This window comes from Astatotilapia calliptera, chromosome 1, assembly GCF_900246225.1.
Source record: "Astatotilapia calliptera chromosome 1, fAstCal1.2, whole genome shotgun sequence".
Taxonomy (NCBI): Eukaryota; Metazoa; Chordata; class Actinopteri; order Cichliformes; family Cichlidae; genus Astatotilapia; species Astatotilapia calliptera.
Window position 1 is genome coordinate 3949952 of NC_039302.1, and position 15745 is coordinate 3965696.

A 15745-nucleotide genomic window follows, 5' to 3' on the forward strand; every position below is an offset into this window, starting at 1 on the left:
CCACTTACACAGTTCGAAATAACAACCTGAACCTATGAGTAAGTCTCACAAAGCACCTACCTTTAGGTCATAGCTTATAGGAACTTTACAAAATGCCTCCAGTTGACCTGCAGCAATATCCCCTCTAACACAGCAGTGTGGTGTTTAAGTGTCTCTCCTCCTCTCATGTTGTCTCAGCAAATCTGTGCAGTGACAGAGAACCTCCCTCATAAAATAAAGCTAAAGATATATTTACAGGGCACCTCACCCACCATCCCACTCAGCTTCATAAAACAAATCCCAACTGAGCTGTGGAGCATCAGTGAAAACGATTAAGCTTCCTGAAAACAGCCATGCTGAGTAAATATCAGAGTGCTGTAGGCGAGAGTGTCTCCTGCCAGCAGAGAGAGGAAACTGAGGTGCAGCAGGAGTTTCATTCTTCCTCCAAATTGGCAGAACACGGGAATGATTTATGCTTGGAAAAGCCGCTCAGCCGATGTCGGAGCTCTCCACCTCCCCTCATCAGGCCCAGTCAGTAGATTCACAGCAGCATGTTAGGAGCTGTTTGGGCAGCGCCTGGAGGATCAGCGTTCCTCCCTCCGACAGTCCCACGCACAGACGACTGCAGGAGGATCTCACATTCATTATCCAGCCTTATCAGCTCTAATGAGAGAGACTCCACTCTAGCAGAAGTCCCCTGTCACATATTTGTCCTCATCTATCCTTCACTCTCACAGTGCTTGCATGTTTTACAGTAAAAACTGCTTATAATGTTGTGGGGGAAACACGTTCAGTGTTCCACAGTGAATGGAAACTTCATTAAAAACTCATCGAGTGAATCGACTTAGACCACCTACCCTCAGAATCTTAGTTCAGGGGACAGCGGCCAGATTGCAAACAAAGGAAATCTATTCATGCAAAAATTTTGATAGTCTTTTGGCCCTCATGCTTTGGATTTAGTTTTACATTTGCTGTCTTGTTCTTACTGATTAGTCTCACCTATTCTTCAACACTCTCCAGTGTGCCTAAAAACGAGGAGCATTCATGTTATTAATACAACTTCTAGATAAAACAGTTTTACCAACCAATACACAGTGATGCAAAAACAGAACTCACATGAGTGTGTCTTCTTCACAGCTGCCGACAAACCTGAAAGACACAACAGAGATAAAGTGTTGCTTTTCCCCTTTTTTCAAATGAACAGATCCAGATTTTCCAATCTCATGTTTTTGTCTCTGGTGGTTTTTGCATTGGAGTCTGTGTTGTGCACAGCATTGTGGTAGCTATTGTTGCTAATGAAAGTAGAATGAGAGACTATTAGCTCACTGTCGATGCAAGAGCAAGTGTAAGTATCTCATCTTGTGGATTTTTGCTGGGAATTTTTGTTCTTCCCATAGACGTCACTCCACAGAATGTTAGAGAGAACAGAGTGTGTTTGGGAAAGTTTCATACTTTGCCAATAAAATGAAAAAACAAACCCAAATCAAATGTTTACCTCCTATAGTTTCCCAAAGCTGAAATACACATCCACATTTATGAAGCTGATGTGACAGATCCACCATCCCCTACAGATCACTTCTGCGGGAGTCTGTCTACGGCGGTGGCTTTCCTACAACTTGTTGTACATTTCTGTACAATACTGACTTATTAACCATGACACTATAACCTGAAAGCATATCCTATACCTTTACTATTCTGGCTTTAACTGTTCCACCGAAGCCTGAACTCATTCACCACCCTGCTGTGTCCGGTCACGTTAACTTTGTATTTACTTTTTAGTTAGAATGAATTTAGGCTGATCTAGGAACTGAATTTTTATCTCAGTAAGAATATAGGTTCATTTTTTTTTAAATGTGAGTAAACCCAAAGTTTGATGGTGGTCCACAATTTTTCCCCTCCCTAACTGCATTGTCAGCCCTTCAACCATGAGGTAATTGACAGTCTATAAATTTGTTTATAATTACATCTGCTGCTGCCATGGAGGTTTGAGGCTCACAAAGAACAGTGAACACCCATAACAACCAAGAAAGAAATGGCCTTTGAGTTTCCACAGGCATTTCAGTGTGTCATCAAACATAAAGTGAGGCTCATTATTTTGGGGTAAATGTGGACACTCAGCAGCAGAATGATGCAAAGCTGCAACAGCTCTTCATACTCTAGCTTCCTCCAGAGGGCTGTGGGAGCGACGGGGTGGTGGTTGGAGACGCTCTGGGGCCACAGTGACTCGACCCTCTGATAGGCTCGCGTTGCCCATCTGGACGAGGTCACTGCAGTGACTGTGTCGTGTGTGTACGTGTGTGTACACTAGTGTGTATGTGTATATCAGTAGTGACAGGAAAGGGTTGAGGTGGATTTACGACATTTTTAGAATATTCAGCCTAGATTACAAAATGTTTGTGAGAGCTTAAATAATTTTATTATAATAATTTACAAAGGTAACCTGCTTTTTTAAGATGTTTTTTCTTTTAACACTTTAAAGTTGAACTGAACCAGTACTTCTTCTTCTTTACACTGAAGATAGTTCTTAATGACATTGGCTGGGTGTTTGGGGTGGTTGTCCAGAATACATTTGGGGCCAATAAACAATCACTTATATTTCTGAAAGCGTTCTTTGTTTACAGCATTTTTCACACCTGCCTAAAACTTTTGCACAATACTGTATTTTTTATATATATATATATCTGCTTGGAAACCAGCCTTTTTTCTGTTGATCAAACTGTAATTATTTAAAATTGTTTCACCTTCACAATGTGTGAGTTTCTCAGGACTGTCTTCTAAAACAAATAGTGTCAGGCTAGAGGAAGTCAGGGTGGATGGATGGCTCAGTAAAACAACTTCTATGACAGATGAAATCATAGTGTAAACTGTGCTTTTCTTGAGTTTTCCTGTGTATGTGTTGATCCATCATAACACAAAGACGTGAAACACTTGGTGTGGCTGGGTTCATCATGGCGGAGGGAAAAAGCATTGTGGTGGTTCTCTGAGCGTTTGTGCTGCAAGTAAATGTTTAAAATCAAACTTCAAAATTATAGGTACAAATGTGTGTGTGCTATGCATATTTTTTCATTCAGCGCAGGAACAGTTCACCTCTAATGTCAAGTCCTCCCATCAGCCATCTGGTCGTCTACCATCACACATGCACACAACACAACAGGACAGTCAATCACTGTCCAGCACAGCCTGTGGAGGTGTGCACACAGCCCTGACTCTCCTTGTTCAGTCCTTGCAGTCACCTAAGGGCGTATAAAGAAGCCTTTAAAACCATGTAGATGTTTGGTTTTGGTTTTTCAGATTTTATGTTCTGGACAAAGTTCAAACAGCAGGTTTTTATACCAGATACGTCTGTTTCTGCTATCTTTGTTTTTTTCGGGGGGAATGCACCCATGGTTTACACAAACCTTTCTTCAGACAGACAATAATACTGTTGTAAAGCTGAAAAACTAATGGGGCTGAGGAAAAACAGTCATTCTGAAGCAGGAGTATCTCAGGGATTTAAGAGCAGTGGACAATGTCATTACTCCGTCCTGTTCACATTTATTTTCATGAACACTGGAAGAAAAAGTGCCGCTACCATCTTCAGCAATGAGATATCAGTTTTAAATTGTTGTTTTACCTCCAGCTACTTCCTGAAGGGCAAAAATGATGCTGTGGTGTTAAAGTGGGAAATAGTGTCTTTGTGATTGAGACTGACAGCATTTTGTCCTTAATCTACCAGAGAACAGTTTAAAATAAAGAGTGCAACAACCTTGACAGCTTATTAAAAGCGAAAGGAGAAAACTGACTCCTTTTAGAGAGAAGTCACCTTTCCACATCCAGCCGTGGGGAAATTCAGAGTATTCAGATTGGTTCTTTACAAGCAAAATTTACACCCGGACGTCTGTATTGTCATTTAACTTGCCTCCTGTTTGTTTGAGATTGTGGTGAAACTCTGGTGGCTTTGTGTGCATCAGAGCATAGACTGTATATAAAAATGAATGTAGTTACCATAGTGACAACCATTGATAGCTGACATTTTTAAACAGTTTTTCCTGGGCACTCACGGTCCTCCTGCCACATTCCCAACTGCCACTCAGACTCCACCGTCTCTCCGCTTGTCTGAACGTATCCAACCAATCTTAAAATATTTCATTGAGAGAATTAACCATATTCATTCAACTCCATTATCGTGGATGTTTTACAGTAAGATCTTTTTAACCCCCACCTAGCATAAGTAGAGTTCGGCTTATTTAGCTTTATTCATTTTTTTTTTTTTACAGTGATTACTAACATTGGAACAACAGAAAAGCTGCATTTTCAGAAAATTACAAGGCCGTATGTACTCTTTATACTGGATGCCTAAGATTTACATGAATATTTCTGGTGTTCAAAATATTTTTCAGACTCACCTATTCTTAATGTTCACAGCAACCACATAATTTAACATTTATTTTTGGGGACGGGCTCAAACTTTTTTTGTATGCAAAACAACAGCTTTGACAAATTAATCACTGCATTTCACAATGCATTGTGAACACAGTGTGAACTGGTTAAAATAGGCTCTGGGACTGAAAATACAATCATATGGAAACACTAAAAGAATACTGTGTTACGTCAGGCACACATCCAGACCCTGCTCCTGGTTCGTCGGCTCTCTGAAAGGATTTCAGAGTCCACGGATGTAGTCCCAACTCTGCCAACGTGAGCCCAAACTGCCCCACTAACCTCCTGAAAAGATTCAGTTCCTGGATCAAACCATAAAATTCTCCCTGCTGCTTTTTGAGGGCAAATCTTTCACAAGAACACAAAGCTTTCAGTGTGTATATACATTACATGACAAGTTCACATCTGAAAAATGTGAAATTTTTCACATTGTTTTTTCACACTGTGTGTGGAGGCCTGTACTCCAGATGAGCATTAGGAGGGTAAAAGGCTTCGTTTTTGTTTCCGGGTCAAATTTTTCACTACTCTTCAAAAGCCGTTGTTTTGACTTTATGGCAGAAAGTGTGTACAATGAGCTACTTTATGTACCCCTCTGTGCACCCAAACATTAGTAGCCATGGGGACCATTGGCATTTCAAACAGACTCACTACATGTGACGGGAAGGTTTATAACCCAACTTCTGACTTAAATACTTCTAAATCCTGTCTCAGTTAGGATTGGACAGGAGTGTGGACACATTTAGTGGTTGATAGGGTGCCTGGGTTGTCGACCCACAGTTTTCAGTTTTACATTATTATTGAACTTTGATTTTCATATTTATCAATTCTGTTCTTTTGGTTTCTGTCTGTGCTCCATAGTTGCTCGTTCTCCCCCGTCTGCTGTCTCCCCTTGTCAAGTCTAATTACCGATTACTTCCCCAAAAAGTAATCCCGTTACTTTACTGATTACTTATTTTCAAAAGTAATTAATTACTTAGTTACTTAGTTACTTTTTAAAAAAATTATTTACAACCTGAATAGGTGATAAAGCAATGGCTCTTTCAGCCCAATTCTACTTTTTCTGCATAATCCATCATACAAAATGTAATCAAATGGAAAAGTCTCTTTTTAAAACTTGTTTTATTAGTTTTAATCTTTTAACTTTATGCATCAAGCAAAAATTTAATTATATGCAACATTCTCTGACTGGAAGAAATTTGTTTAACATTTAAACTTATTTTCTGCACATTCCAGCACATAAAATATATATATATATATATATATTGTGTTTACACTCACTCTTTCAAATAGATGCAAGTAAAACACAGCAGAAAATAAATAACATCAAAGACTAGTGGTCCTGTTGCTCTATTTTCACCTGTAAAGCAGGAGTGGGGTAGGCGGAGGTTTACCCTGGTGCAGGTGTGCCGCAGCGGTCAGTGGAAGAATCCGCGAGTTTCTCTGTGAGTTTCCCATTACGTCGTAGCTACTCGGTGCTTGTTTGGAAGTTTAGGGGTTTTTTTTGCTGTAAAAAGAAGTTTTCTTCCCACGCACAGCGGACACTAATGTTTTTGTCACTTTTTATGGAATCAAACTCAAAGTAAGGTCAGTACTTCCACGCTTTAAACGCTGCACACTCATACTCTCTCCCGCACTCGATATATGATCCATTGTTGATCTGCACACAGCTGTTGTCACGAACGTCGCACTCGCTTATGTCACTGTCATGAGATGTTCTCGCAAAAAATTCACGGTTTTAGTAACGCAGTAACGCAGCGTTCCTATGGGAAAGTAACGGTAATCTAATTACAGTTTTTGCAATAGTAATCCCTTACTTTACTCGTTACCTGAAAAAGTAATCAGATTACAGTAACAAGTTACAAGTAACGCGTTACTGCCCATCTCTGCTCATGAGTAGTTCCCAAACTGCTCATTGTCAGTTTGATCTTAAAGACATTATTTATTCTAGGTTAAGCCCTAGAATAATGTGGTTCTCAAACAACAGTAGCATCAGTATACAGTGATGTACACGAGTTTGCTCCTGATGGCGGCTGATAACACTCACAACTAAAGTTTACATCCTCTCCATCCAATCTGCTTCCTATCAGATTAGTCAGAACCAATGCTGTGGTATTACTGAGCAAACCTGAATGTGCACAAAGTCATGTACGCAGCAAGGGAAAAAAGAAAAGAAAAGAAAAGAGAAAGGCGAGGAAATGTGAAAACAAATGATTCAGATGATTTCATTGATCATCAAACCCTGGCCTGGAACACAACTTGATTTAATGTGGCCAGAAAATGCCTCATCAGCAGAAATACACTTACTCCGTTTCCAGCAGTTGTCGTCGTTTATCTACAGTGACCTTTGACTTCCTCCGAAAATTAATCCTGTCTGCACACCAACACAAATACACACCCGGCACACAACTTCATATTTCAAAGACGTGCAATAACTGCTGTCCTCAAGCACCTACAAGGCTTTATCACAGAATCTGGGTCAAGTTAGAATATTCATTAGCTGTGGCCTTTCAACTCTGGCTGCAGGAAGAGGAGAAGCTCCAACCAAAACATTTTAGGCTGTAAGAGCGACACATTTACACAGAGCAACACAACAACCTGAGAAAAACACAACAGCTGTGTGAACTTGTCAGTGTCTTTTTTTGTTGTTGTGTAATTAATCTCTTGTGTGTCTCTTGGTGTGTATTTGTTTTATTTTTGTGCTTTATCGGATCATACAGTGAAGACAGACAGGAAAGCAGAGGGACGGGGGGGGGGGGGGGGGGGGGGGGCATGGGCCGCGGTCAGACTGATTTCCACTCGTAGCCTGTTGTTGACATTATAGCTCTTTTTTGACCACTTTGTATTTACTTTGTATCTCCTGGTGGATTACTTGGGCTTCGTTTTAGCCAGTTGCATTTAACTTTATTGAAGTTGATTTGTCTCTTTGGCAGCATGGTGGTTAGCACTGTTGCCTCTCTGTGTTAGCCTTACCCAAGGTGTACCCTCCCTCTCACCCTGTGGTTGCTGTGATAGGCTCCAGATGACCCTGATGGGGATAAACTGATACCTCTTTTTGACGATTGGTGTATTTCTGTTGTCTTTCTGATTTTGTCAATTTTTGGATCATTTATTTCTTTTTGAACTATTTTGTGGGTCTTTTCGATTCGTGATGTTATTGGTACAATAACACTGTAGGGTCTTAAAACTTGCAATATATAGCACCTTGTTGTTGCTGTGAATTGATGACATATGTAATCAAACTAAAATTGAATTAAATTTGTATTTCAGAAGTTATTTTGTCCTCTCTAACTAACCTTTTTGAAGTCAAATCATTTTTTTCTGTCTTTGTGGATGATTTGTGCTACTCTGTAGCCATTTTCTAGCTTTCTCTGAGGATGATTAATGTTCATTTTCTTTTCCAAGACTCTTCAGTATGAACACTCTGGTGACAAAGTGTTGATTTTGGCCTGTTATCCAGCAGAATCTGGATCAGAAGGATTTAGTAAACATTAGGAATAACTAGGATAACGTACTTTCTAAGACTTTAGGAGTACACTGGGCTCGATGTATTAGAGTTTCTGTCCAGCCCAGCCTGAGCTGTGGAAACAACAGGTTTGCAGCTGTCACAATTACACGAGTCTGGTTTGACAAATACATATAAACATCTGTCTGCAACACTGGTGCATGCTTGTGAAGAACAGCCAGTGATTCCCTCAGTGACTGGCATTCTCCACCTCTTCAGTCTGCTCAGACTGCTCCTCCCTCTTCCTCTTTCAGTCTTTTTGCAGTCTGTCACAGTGGATCACACACTGACACACTGACCCAAAACCTGCAGCTCACTGCTGAAATATTCAAAGCTTTACAGAGGAGAGGAGTCGACTCTGACTGCCTGTTAGCAGAAAGAAGACAGCCAGGGAATCATTATGGACAACATTAAGGTCACAGTCACGCTCTCTGTAAGCACGCGAGTACAAAAGCCAGCTGGCACAAAACCAATGCAAACCCCACAGCTGACACAATGTTAAACTTATTGTTGTGTTTAACTTACAGAGGAAGGTCTAAGAAATCATGAAGGAGTGAAAAACAGAATTAAAACCCTCTTTTGTTTTATTATCTGTCCCCCAGTGACCCCCTAAATGTGTCATTTTGCCTGAGTAACCCTCCAAAATATTATTTGATATCATCCAGGACACAAAAATGACTTTAAAAATGTTGTTTTCCAGAAGAAAAGATGGCAAATTTTCTTCTGAAGGTCAACTATAACTAAACAAAGGATTATCTACTTTTGATTGGTGTGCTGCAGAATGATGTAACAACAAGAACAACTTGAAACCTGTAAGTGACAACCACACCTTTCCAGAATTATTATAGATTTTGTCAAATAGACGTTTTTCTTTGTGTTTTACCGGCATGCCCGGCAGTCCTTCAGAGGCTGAGGCGGACAGGAATAATATGTGAGCTTTGGAAAAATAAAGCAAACAAAAAGCATTAAAATAAACAGTTAAATGAATCTAATCAAACATAGAGTATGCACTCAGTACTGGCGTGTTTCTGTCATCTCGCTCTCCTCCATAATTCATCTGTAGAGCTGAGCAGAAAGCGGCGACATAAGGAAACACATGAGGGACGTAGAAGCTTCTTCCAGCTGGATGCCCCAGTGGACAGACGAGGTTTTAAGAAGAAAAGCTGGCGACAGAGTGAGAGGATCCCTCAGGGCTCTGATGGATGAAGCAGGGAAACATTTGCTCACAATGAGCTGAGGCTCAAAACTGCAGGAGAAAAATATTTTTAAAAATGCTCTGACAACAATCTACTCAACCAGAAGCCTCATAAGCAAGAGTAGCTTTACTAACAACACAAACAAGAATACTTTGATTCTATTCCCACCAGTCAATGCTTTCATTTCACTGGATATTTTTTGAGCTGGACTGTGATGAAGTTTGGTCTAAAACCAACATTTGACTGAAAGTCTCTGGCCACAAACAACACATTCCAGAACATTCCAGCGCATCTCTTACCCTGCAAAGCATCACCGATGATGCTTTATCGGTGACTGTAACCCCTCAGTGATCTCTTAAGTCATATTCACTCATTTTAACTGTTCAGATCTGTATTAGCAAGATTTCTATTTATGTTCAAAACCTGCACATTCAAAATGCATCACAAACCTGTGTTTGTAGCCTCATGTGGCTTCAATGAAGCTGACAGATGACCAAAAGGAAAGTCAATAATATTTCTGAATTAGTTAGGAAACTGGCAAGACCGCAAACATACTGATATTAATTCTCTCTCTTTATTGTCCTTCTGGCTCCGTCATGAAGCCAGGAGACATCTCTGCTTTTCGCGGATGGTGTGGTTCTGTTGGCTTCATCGGGTGATGGCCTCCAGCTCGCACTGGAACGGTTCGCAGCCGAGTGTGAAGCGGTGGGAATGAGAATCGGCACCTCCAAATCTGAGGCCACGGTCTTCAGCCAGAAAAGTGCCCACTCCAGGTCGGGACGAGTTCCTGCCCCAAGTGGAGGAGTTTAAGTATCTCGGGGTCTTGTTCACGAGCGACAGGAGAAGGGAGCGTGAGATCGACAGACAGATTGGTGCTGCTGCTGCTGCTATGATGCAGATGCCGTTGTCATGAAGAGCTGAGTGTAAAAGCGAAGCTCTCAATTTACTGGTCAATCCCTAACCTCACCTATGGTCATGAGCTGTGGGTGGTGACTGAAAGAATGAGATCACGGATTCAAGTGGCAGAAATGGGCTTCCTCCGAAGGGTGGCTGACCTCTCCCTTAGAGATAGGGTGAGGAGTTCAGCCATCCAGGAGGGGCTCAGAGTAGACCACTGCTCCTCCACATTGAGCCTCCTGAGCGAGGTGTTCTGGGCATGTCCCACGCCTTGGTGTTCCCCAGATAAGCTGGAGGAGGTGGCTGGGGAGTGGGAGGTCTGGGCTTCTCAGCTTGGGCTGCTGCCCCCGCGACCCGGCCCCAGATAAGCGGAAGAAGATGGGTGGATGGATGGATGGATGGATGGATGGATGGATGGATGGATAGCTCTGTCATGGTCTTCAACCTGCCTCACCCATGTTGCCCCTGACACATACTTTACTGTCATTTATTAGCAGCGAAGTATTAAATTCTTAAATATGTGATTAAAGCAACAAGATTTCTAAACATTTACTCATCAACCACTTCATTGGGTACATCTTGCCAGTACTGGGTTTCTCCTTTCTACCATTAGAACAACCATTATGCTTCCTGGCATTGATTCAACAAGGTGCTGGAGAAAATCTCTAGAGATCAGCATGATAACACAATGGCTTCGTGTTGTTTAGACCACATTATTAAAACCTGCCATCCAAATATCACATCAGAAATCAAGGCTCATCAGCACAGGTATCATTGTTCTTCCAATCTTTCACGTGAATTGTTCCCGTTCTTTGCTGACAGGTTTGGCACCCAGTGTGGTCTTCTGCTGCTGCAGCCCATCTGCTTCAGTGTTCAGTGTGTTGTTCATTCAGAGACGGTTGTTTGACTTACTGCTGCCTTCCAATCAACTCAAAGCAATCTAACAATGTCTCTGTCCTGTTTTATGGACAGAAATTTTCAGTCAGAGAAGTGCTGCTCATTGGCCATTTTCTTTTTTCAGACCATTCTCTTATTGTTTGGGAAGAATTACCTTGTGAAGTAGCCAATGAGGCTTTATAATAATGTCTTCACCGGCACCCTGTTAAATCCTTCTTGAATAATCAGGTCCAGTTTTATCTTAATGACCTTACAGTACCATATCATGTCGATAGAGCACTTCCCTCTCAGACTGTGGGCTTACCGGTGCTAATAGCATATTTAAAATTAGAATGGGAGGCAGAGCCTTCAGTTTTCCAGCCTTCCAGTTTGGATTCAGGAGAAAGACACTATCTCTACTTTTAAGTGCAGAGAGTGTTTCTTCTTCACTCACCTCTTTCCACTACTATGGGTTTATACACCACTTTGCATTTAATCATTAGTTATTATTAACCTCTGTCTCTCTTCCACAGCATGCCTTTTGTCTCCCTCCTCTAACCTCTAACCAATTGCAGCAGATGGCCCCACCCCTCCTTGACTCTGGCTCTTTCCCCTGGAGGTTTTTTCCTGTTAAAAGGGAGTTTTTCCTTCCCATTGTCACCGAGTGTTTACTCAGAAGCTCATCTGATTTTGGGGGGGGGGGGGGGGGGGGGGGGGGGTTCTGTACCTTTTTTAGCCTTTTTAGAATATAAAGTAGTGACTGTTGTGGTGATTTGGTGCTACATAAATAGTTATTTAGGGATAGGCAAAAACACAGTTACCAATGTTTTTGCTGCCTCAATTGTTTGCCTTGTTTTTTGATAAAATAAAGACAGCTAGATAATAAACAAATATATTTTCATTTCATTATATTTTGTGAAAATTGTACACAAGAAAGCATCTTATAAGTGTATGAGGGAGTTTTGAAAATGCTATTTTCTTCGTCATCAAAGTGGGTTTTGTGGGTGTAAAGTAAAAATAACTTTGTCTACAGGAAAACTCCGCAGGGCACCTTCAAAACACGATCTTAACCAGACTGTGTTTGAGACAATTTAATAACCTAAAGAAAACCTGTAAGCTGTAAGCTGACATGTCAGGTCACTGTGTCAGCTTACAGTCGACTAGCTGACAGTTCGTCTTCCTCCAAAATATATCTGACACAAATATATCTGACACACAAAAAAGTCAAATTTACCCCTCCAGGCTGCAGCAGGTACAACCTGTGCTGTCAAACACCGCAGTCAGAGCCGCTACGCCGTGTCTGAAATCTGTTTTAAAGCTCTGAAGGATGTAAAACACGGCAGGCTGACACACCAAAGATGAAGGGAATCTGTTTCTGTCTCTCTCAACAGAGATTGCAGCTCCTGCATCATATAATTGTTCAGAGCGAGTGGCTCCTCGTACCAATTATAGCGCATTAGCAGCAGCCACCAAAGTCATTTCACCGCCACTCATCAGGGAGCTCACAACAAAAAGAAAGAAGAAGAAACACCCTTTCTTTCGCTGCCTTCAGTCGCCCGCAGCATCAAATGAAATGAGGGTTTAAGATGGTGGTGATAAAATGTGATTTAAGGATTAGAGATGTGTGTGAACTTTCAGTGACTTGCTTAAAAATGACAAGAGGAAGTAAAGCTTCCGCCAAAATATCTCCTGAAATGAAACAAACAAAGATGATTAAAATAAAACCGCCTCATGTTGAAAAAAAGGATAAATCAGTCTGCGAAGGATATTAATGACTCATGCAGCCATATTTTTAACATGAGTTTTCATATTTTACCTGCCAACACTGAGCAGGGAGGCAGTACCCACAACACTATGATAACATGTATGTCTGTGGATTTAAAGTTCATTTTAGATGACATGAAAGATAAAGAGCCATGTCCTTTGTAGTTTTCAAAGTGCATCTCAACAGCAGAATCGCTGCTGACTGAAAGCAGAAAAGTCCAAATTAAAGCAGCAGAGCACAAATCCAGAAGTTTCTCCCTGTCGTGGGTTAAACACTTCCCAGAATTCAACTCAGATCATGGATGTGCAGTGCTACACACCCAAGTCTTTCCCAATCCACTTCCTGTTATGCACTGTTTGTCTCTAAGTTCAAAGCGAGGCTGATGGCGTCACTATGACATCATCAACGGCCCAGATTTACTTCACATAATTTAATTAAACGCAAATGTTTCTTAAATTTGCACCACAGACTCTCCACTGTGACGTGTCCTCAGTCATTATCCAAGGTTAAATTGGGACAGTTTGTTGTAAAACCTTTATTTCTGTAAGCAGCAGGTCTGTGTAGCAGTTGCTTACAGGACCCACATAAAGCTTAACTACTCTTTTGTTTTAGTAATGTCGGTCAGCAAAGAAAAGGCAACACATTAACGTTGTCTGACAAGCAGCCAAAAAGTGCGTTCTGGAAAATATCAGGCTCAAGTGCTGAAAACTGCAGCTCCTTGAATGGGAGCCATGACATTACCCGCTGGTTTCTGAAGCCTCAGTCTGAGTGTTTTTTTTTTAAATTTATTCATTTTTATTTCATAAATTGTACACATGCAACGTGCAGACATTCTGTCAATTAACGCTAAATTTAAAAAAATACAAAAGCAAGTCATGTTATCTGTTAGATAATATTAATATAAATGTTCTAAAAGGTACCAATAACACAAACAGGTCCAACACCCACCTGCTGTAATGTCAATCACAGGAACCACACGTCTCACTTCACTAAGATGATTGTGAGGAACTGAAGTGAGAAGCTTTCCTTAGAAGCACAAACCGCTTTCTGTACCAGGCTGTCAACACGACTTTTAAGTTTGAGGTAACAAGGATTCATGGCAGTGACTCACTTTTCTGGTCAGAGTCAAGCATCCAAATGTGTTGCCACGGTCGACTGTGTTACCTGAAAATATCTTGTAACCCACCAAAACTTTTTAAAATTACATTTCTAATTAACAAAAGAGACTTCTGGTTCCAAATATTTTCACTGCTGCTGATTCACTTGATGTTAATTTTCCATCAACAGTTTTCATTTGGCACCTGATAACAAACACCTACTGACCAGTCACCACACAGAGAAATAAAACAGATAAAACACACAACTTCAGTAAATGATAATCATAACTTCATTTTCTATTTGTGTACCACCTTTTTGTCATGGATTGGGGCAGATTTAGCCAGTAGTGTTGGGAAAATTGTAAAAATTGGAATTATGAATGCACAAAAGTACCATTTAGATCCAAACACACTGCCAAGCAGTAAAAGCATACCTGGATAATAATACATACAGTGTAACACAATGAGCCATGGATTGGCCTCCTGAGAACTTGGACTTCAACATTATTCAAGCAGTTTGAGATCAACGTGACAGAGAACAGGACCAAATGCAGCCATCGTCCAGCTTTGGTGTTTTAACCTCCTAAGACCCGAACTCTTCCATGGCATGCATTTTTAATTTCTCTTTGATATTTGGGCATGTTGGGACCTGATGAATGTAAAAACAAAGAATTGCCAGATTTTTTTTTTTTACCTGATTTTTGTTTCTGACAAGAATGAGATGCACATATGAGGATATTTGTTTAAAATGTCAATAGAACAGTGTCAGTATAGTGTCGTCGTAAGGGGATATCAGGCCCTTGTAGAGCAAAATTTTGTATTTTGGTTTAGACAACCCAAAATGTGATGTCCACATATGTGGACGCCAGGTCCTAGGAGGTTAAATGTCTTTGAAGAAGACCCGAGAGTTCAGACTGTGTTGAAGAATAAAGGTGGTCACACCAAATATTGACTTTCAAGCTATTCGGAAATGTAAAAATTCTGTTTTTGCCTTATATAATGGATTTCCCTTTACGTTTGCACGTTTCAATAAATTGCAGCACATATTTCTCATTTTCCCAGGATTATATAAAGCAATATGGGGTTGCTCAAAACATTAGTAAAGTACAATAGTTTGGCAACATAATTTGTGATCAGTTAACGTGCCCACATACACTCTAAAGTTCCCTGAGCTGAAGATGTACAAAGTCTATAAATGACAAAAGTATAATGAGTGTACAAACACACTCACAGGCCCACATAGCTTGTGGTAGTTGTTTCCTGTTTAACCGCAGTAACGTTCACTGCCACCTCACACAGCCTCACATGAAAGAGCAGCGGCTTATCACCAGCAGCCAAACACAACTGACACTCTGCTGTTGCAACTGAAGCTGCTCCGACGCAGGTACACAACCCAGGCGAGTGCCACCAATCAACCAAAGCAGCCGTCACACATGATTAGAAAGTTGTCTGTGGTCGCTTATAGTCACAGCTCTGCTTCATTCGACATGCTTGTTACCTGACTAAAACATCTTAAACAGTCTCAGTACAGAATAGTCGGAACAATTCATTCAAAATCAGGAAATCGTTCAGCAGTTTTGCACTAACAGAGGGAAGTTTTGGTGTTCATGTAGTTCGAGGACTTTGTATATGGGGCTGAGCTAAAAATCACTCAGACATGAGACGCTCTTCTTTCATCTAGCAGCTGTTTAACACGTCTCAAAAATAAAACCTGTTTAATTTTTCATAAAAGTCACAAAGGCAGTCGTCTCAGTTCGTGCAATATTTTCAGCATTGATGTAATCGGGGGTCAGAGACATAAGGGAAAGCTATTGTTTACAATAGATTTATGGCATGGCAACCATTATTAATCATTTTATTTTCCTACGGCATATTTTTTTTATTTATTGTGCACATCTGAACACTGCGTAACACATGCCATCACTAGAAAGAGCCTGGCACTACATATCTGCTAAACTTCCACATTTGGAGTCTTGGAATGTTCGGAATACTCTCATGAAGGCAGCGCTGATGC

At 40.8% G+C, this 15745-nt stretch overlaps 1 protein-coding gene across 1 annotated transcript in view; it reads right to left on the minus strand.

Annotated features, from left to right (window-relative positions):
* The window catches only part of LOC113008303 (nuclear receptor ROR-alpha-like), a 172386-nt gene that overhangs the window by 65848 nt on the left and 90793 nt on the right, over positions 1-15745 (minus strand). The window contains exon 2 of the mRNA XM_026145671.1: positions 1096-1128. Coding sequence (XP_026001456.1) covers positions 1096-1128 — 33 coding nt within the window. The remainder of the gene's footprint in view (positions 1-1095; positions 1129-15745) is intronic.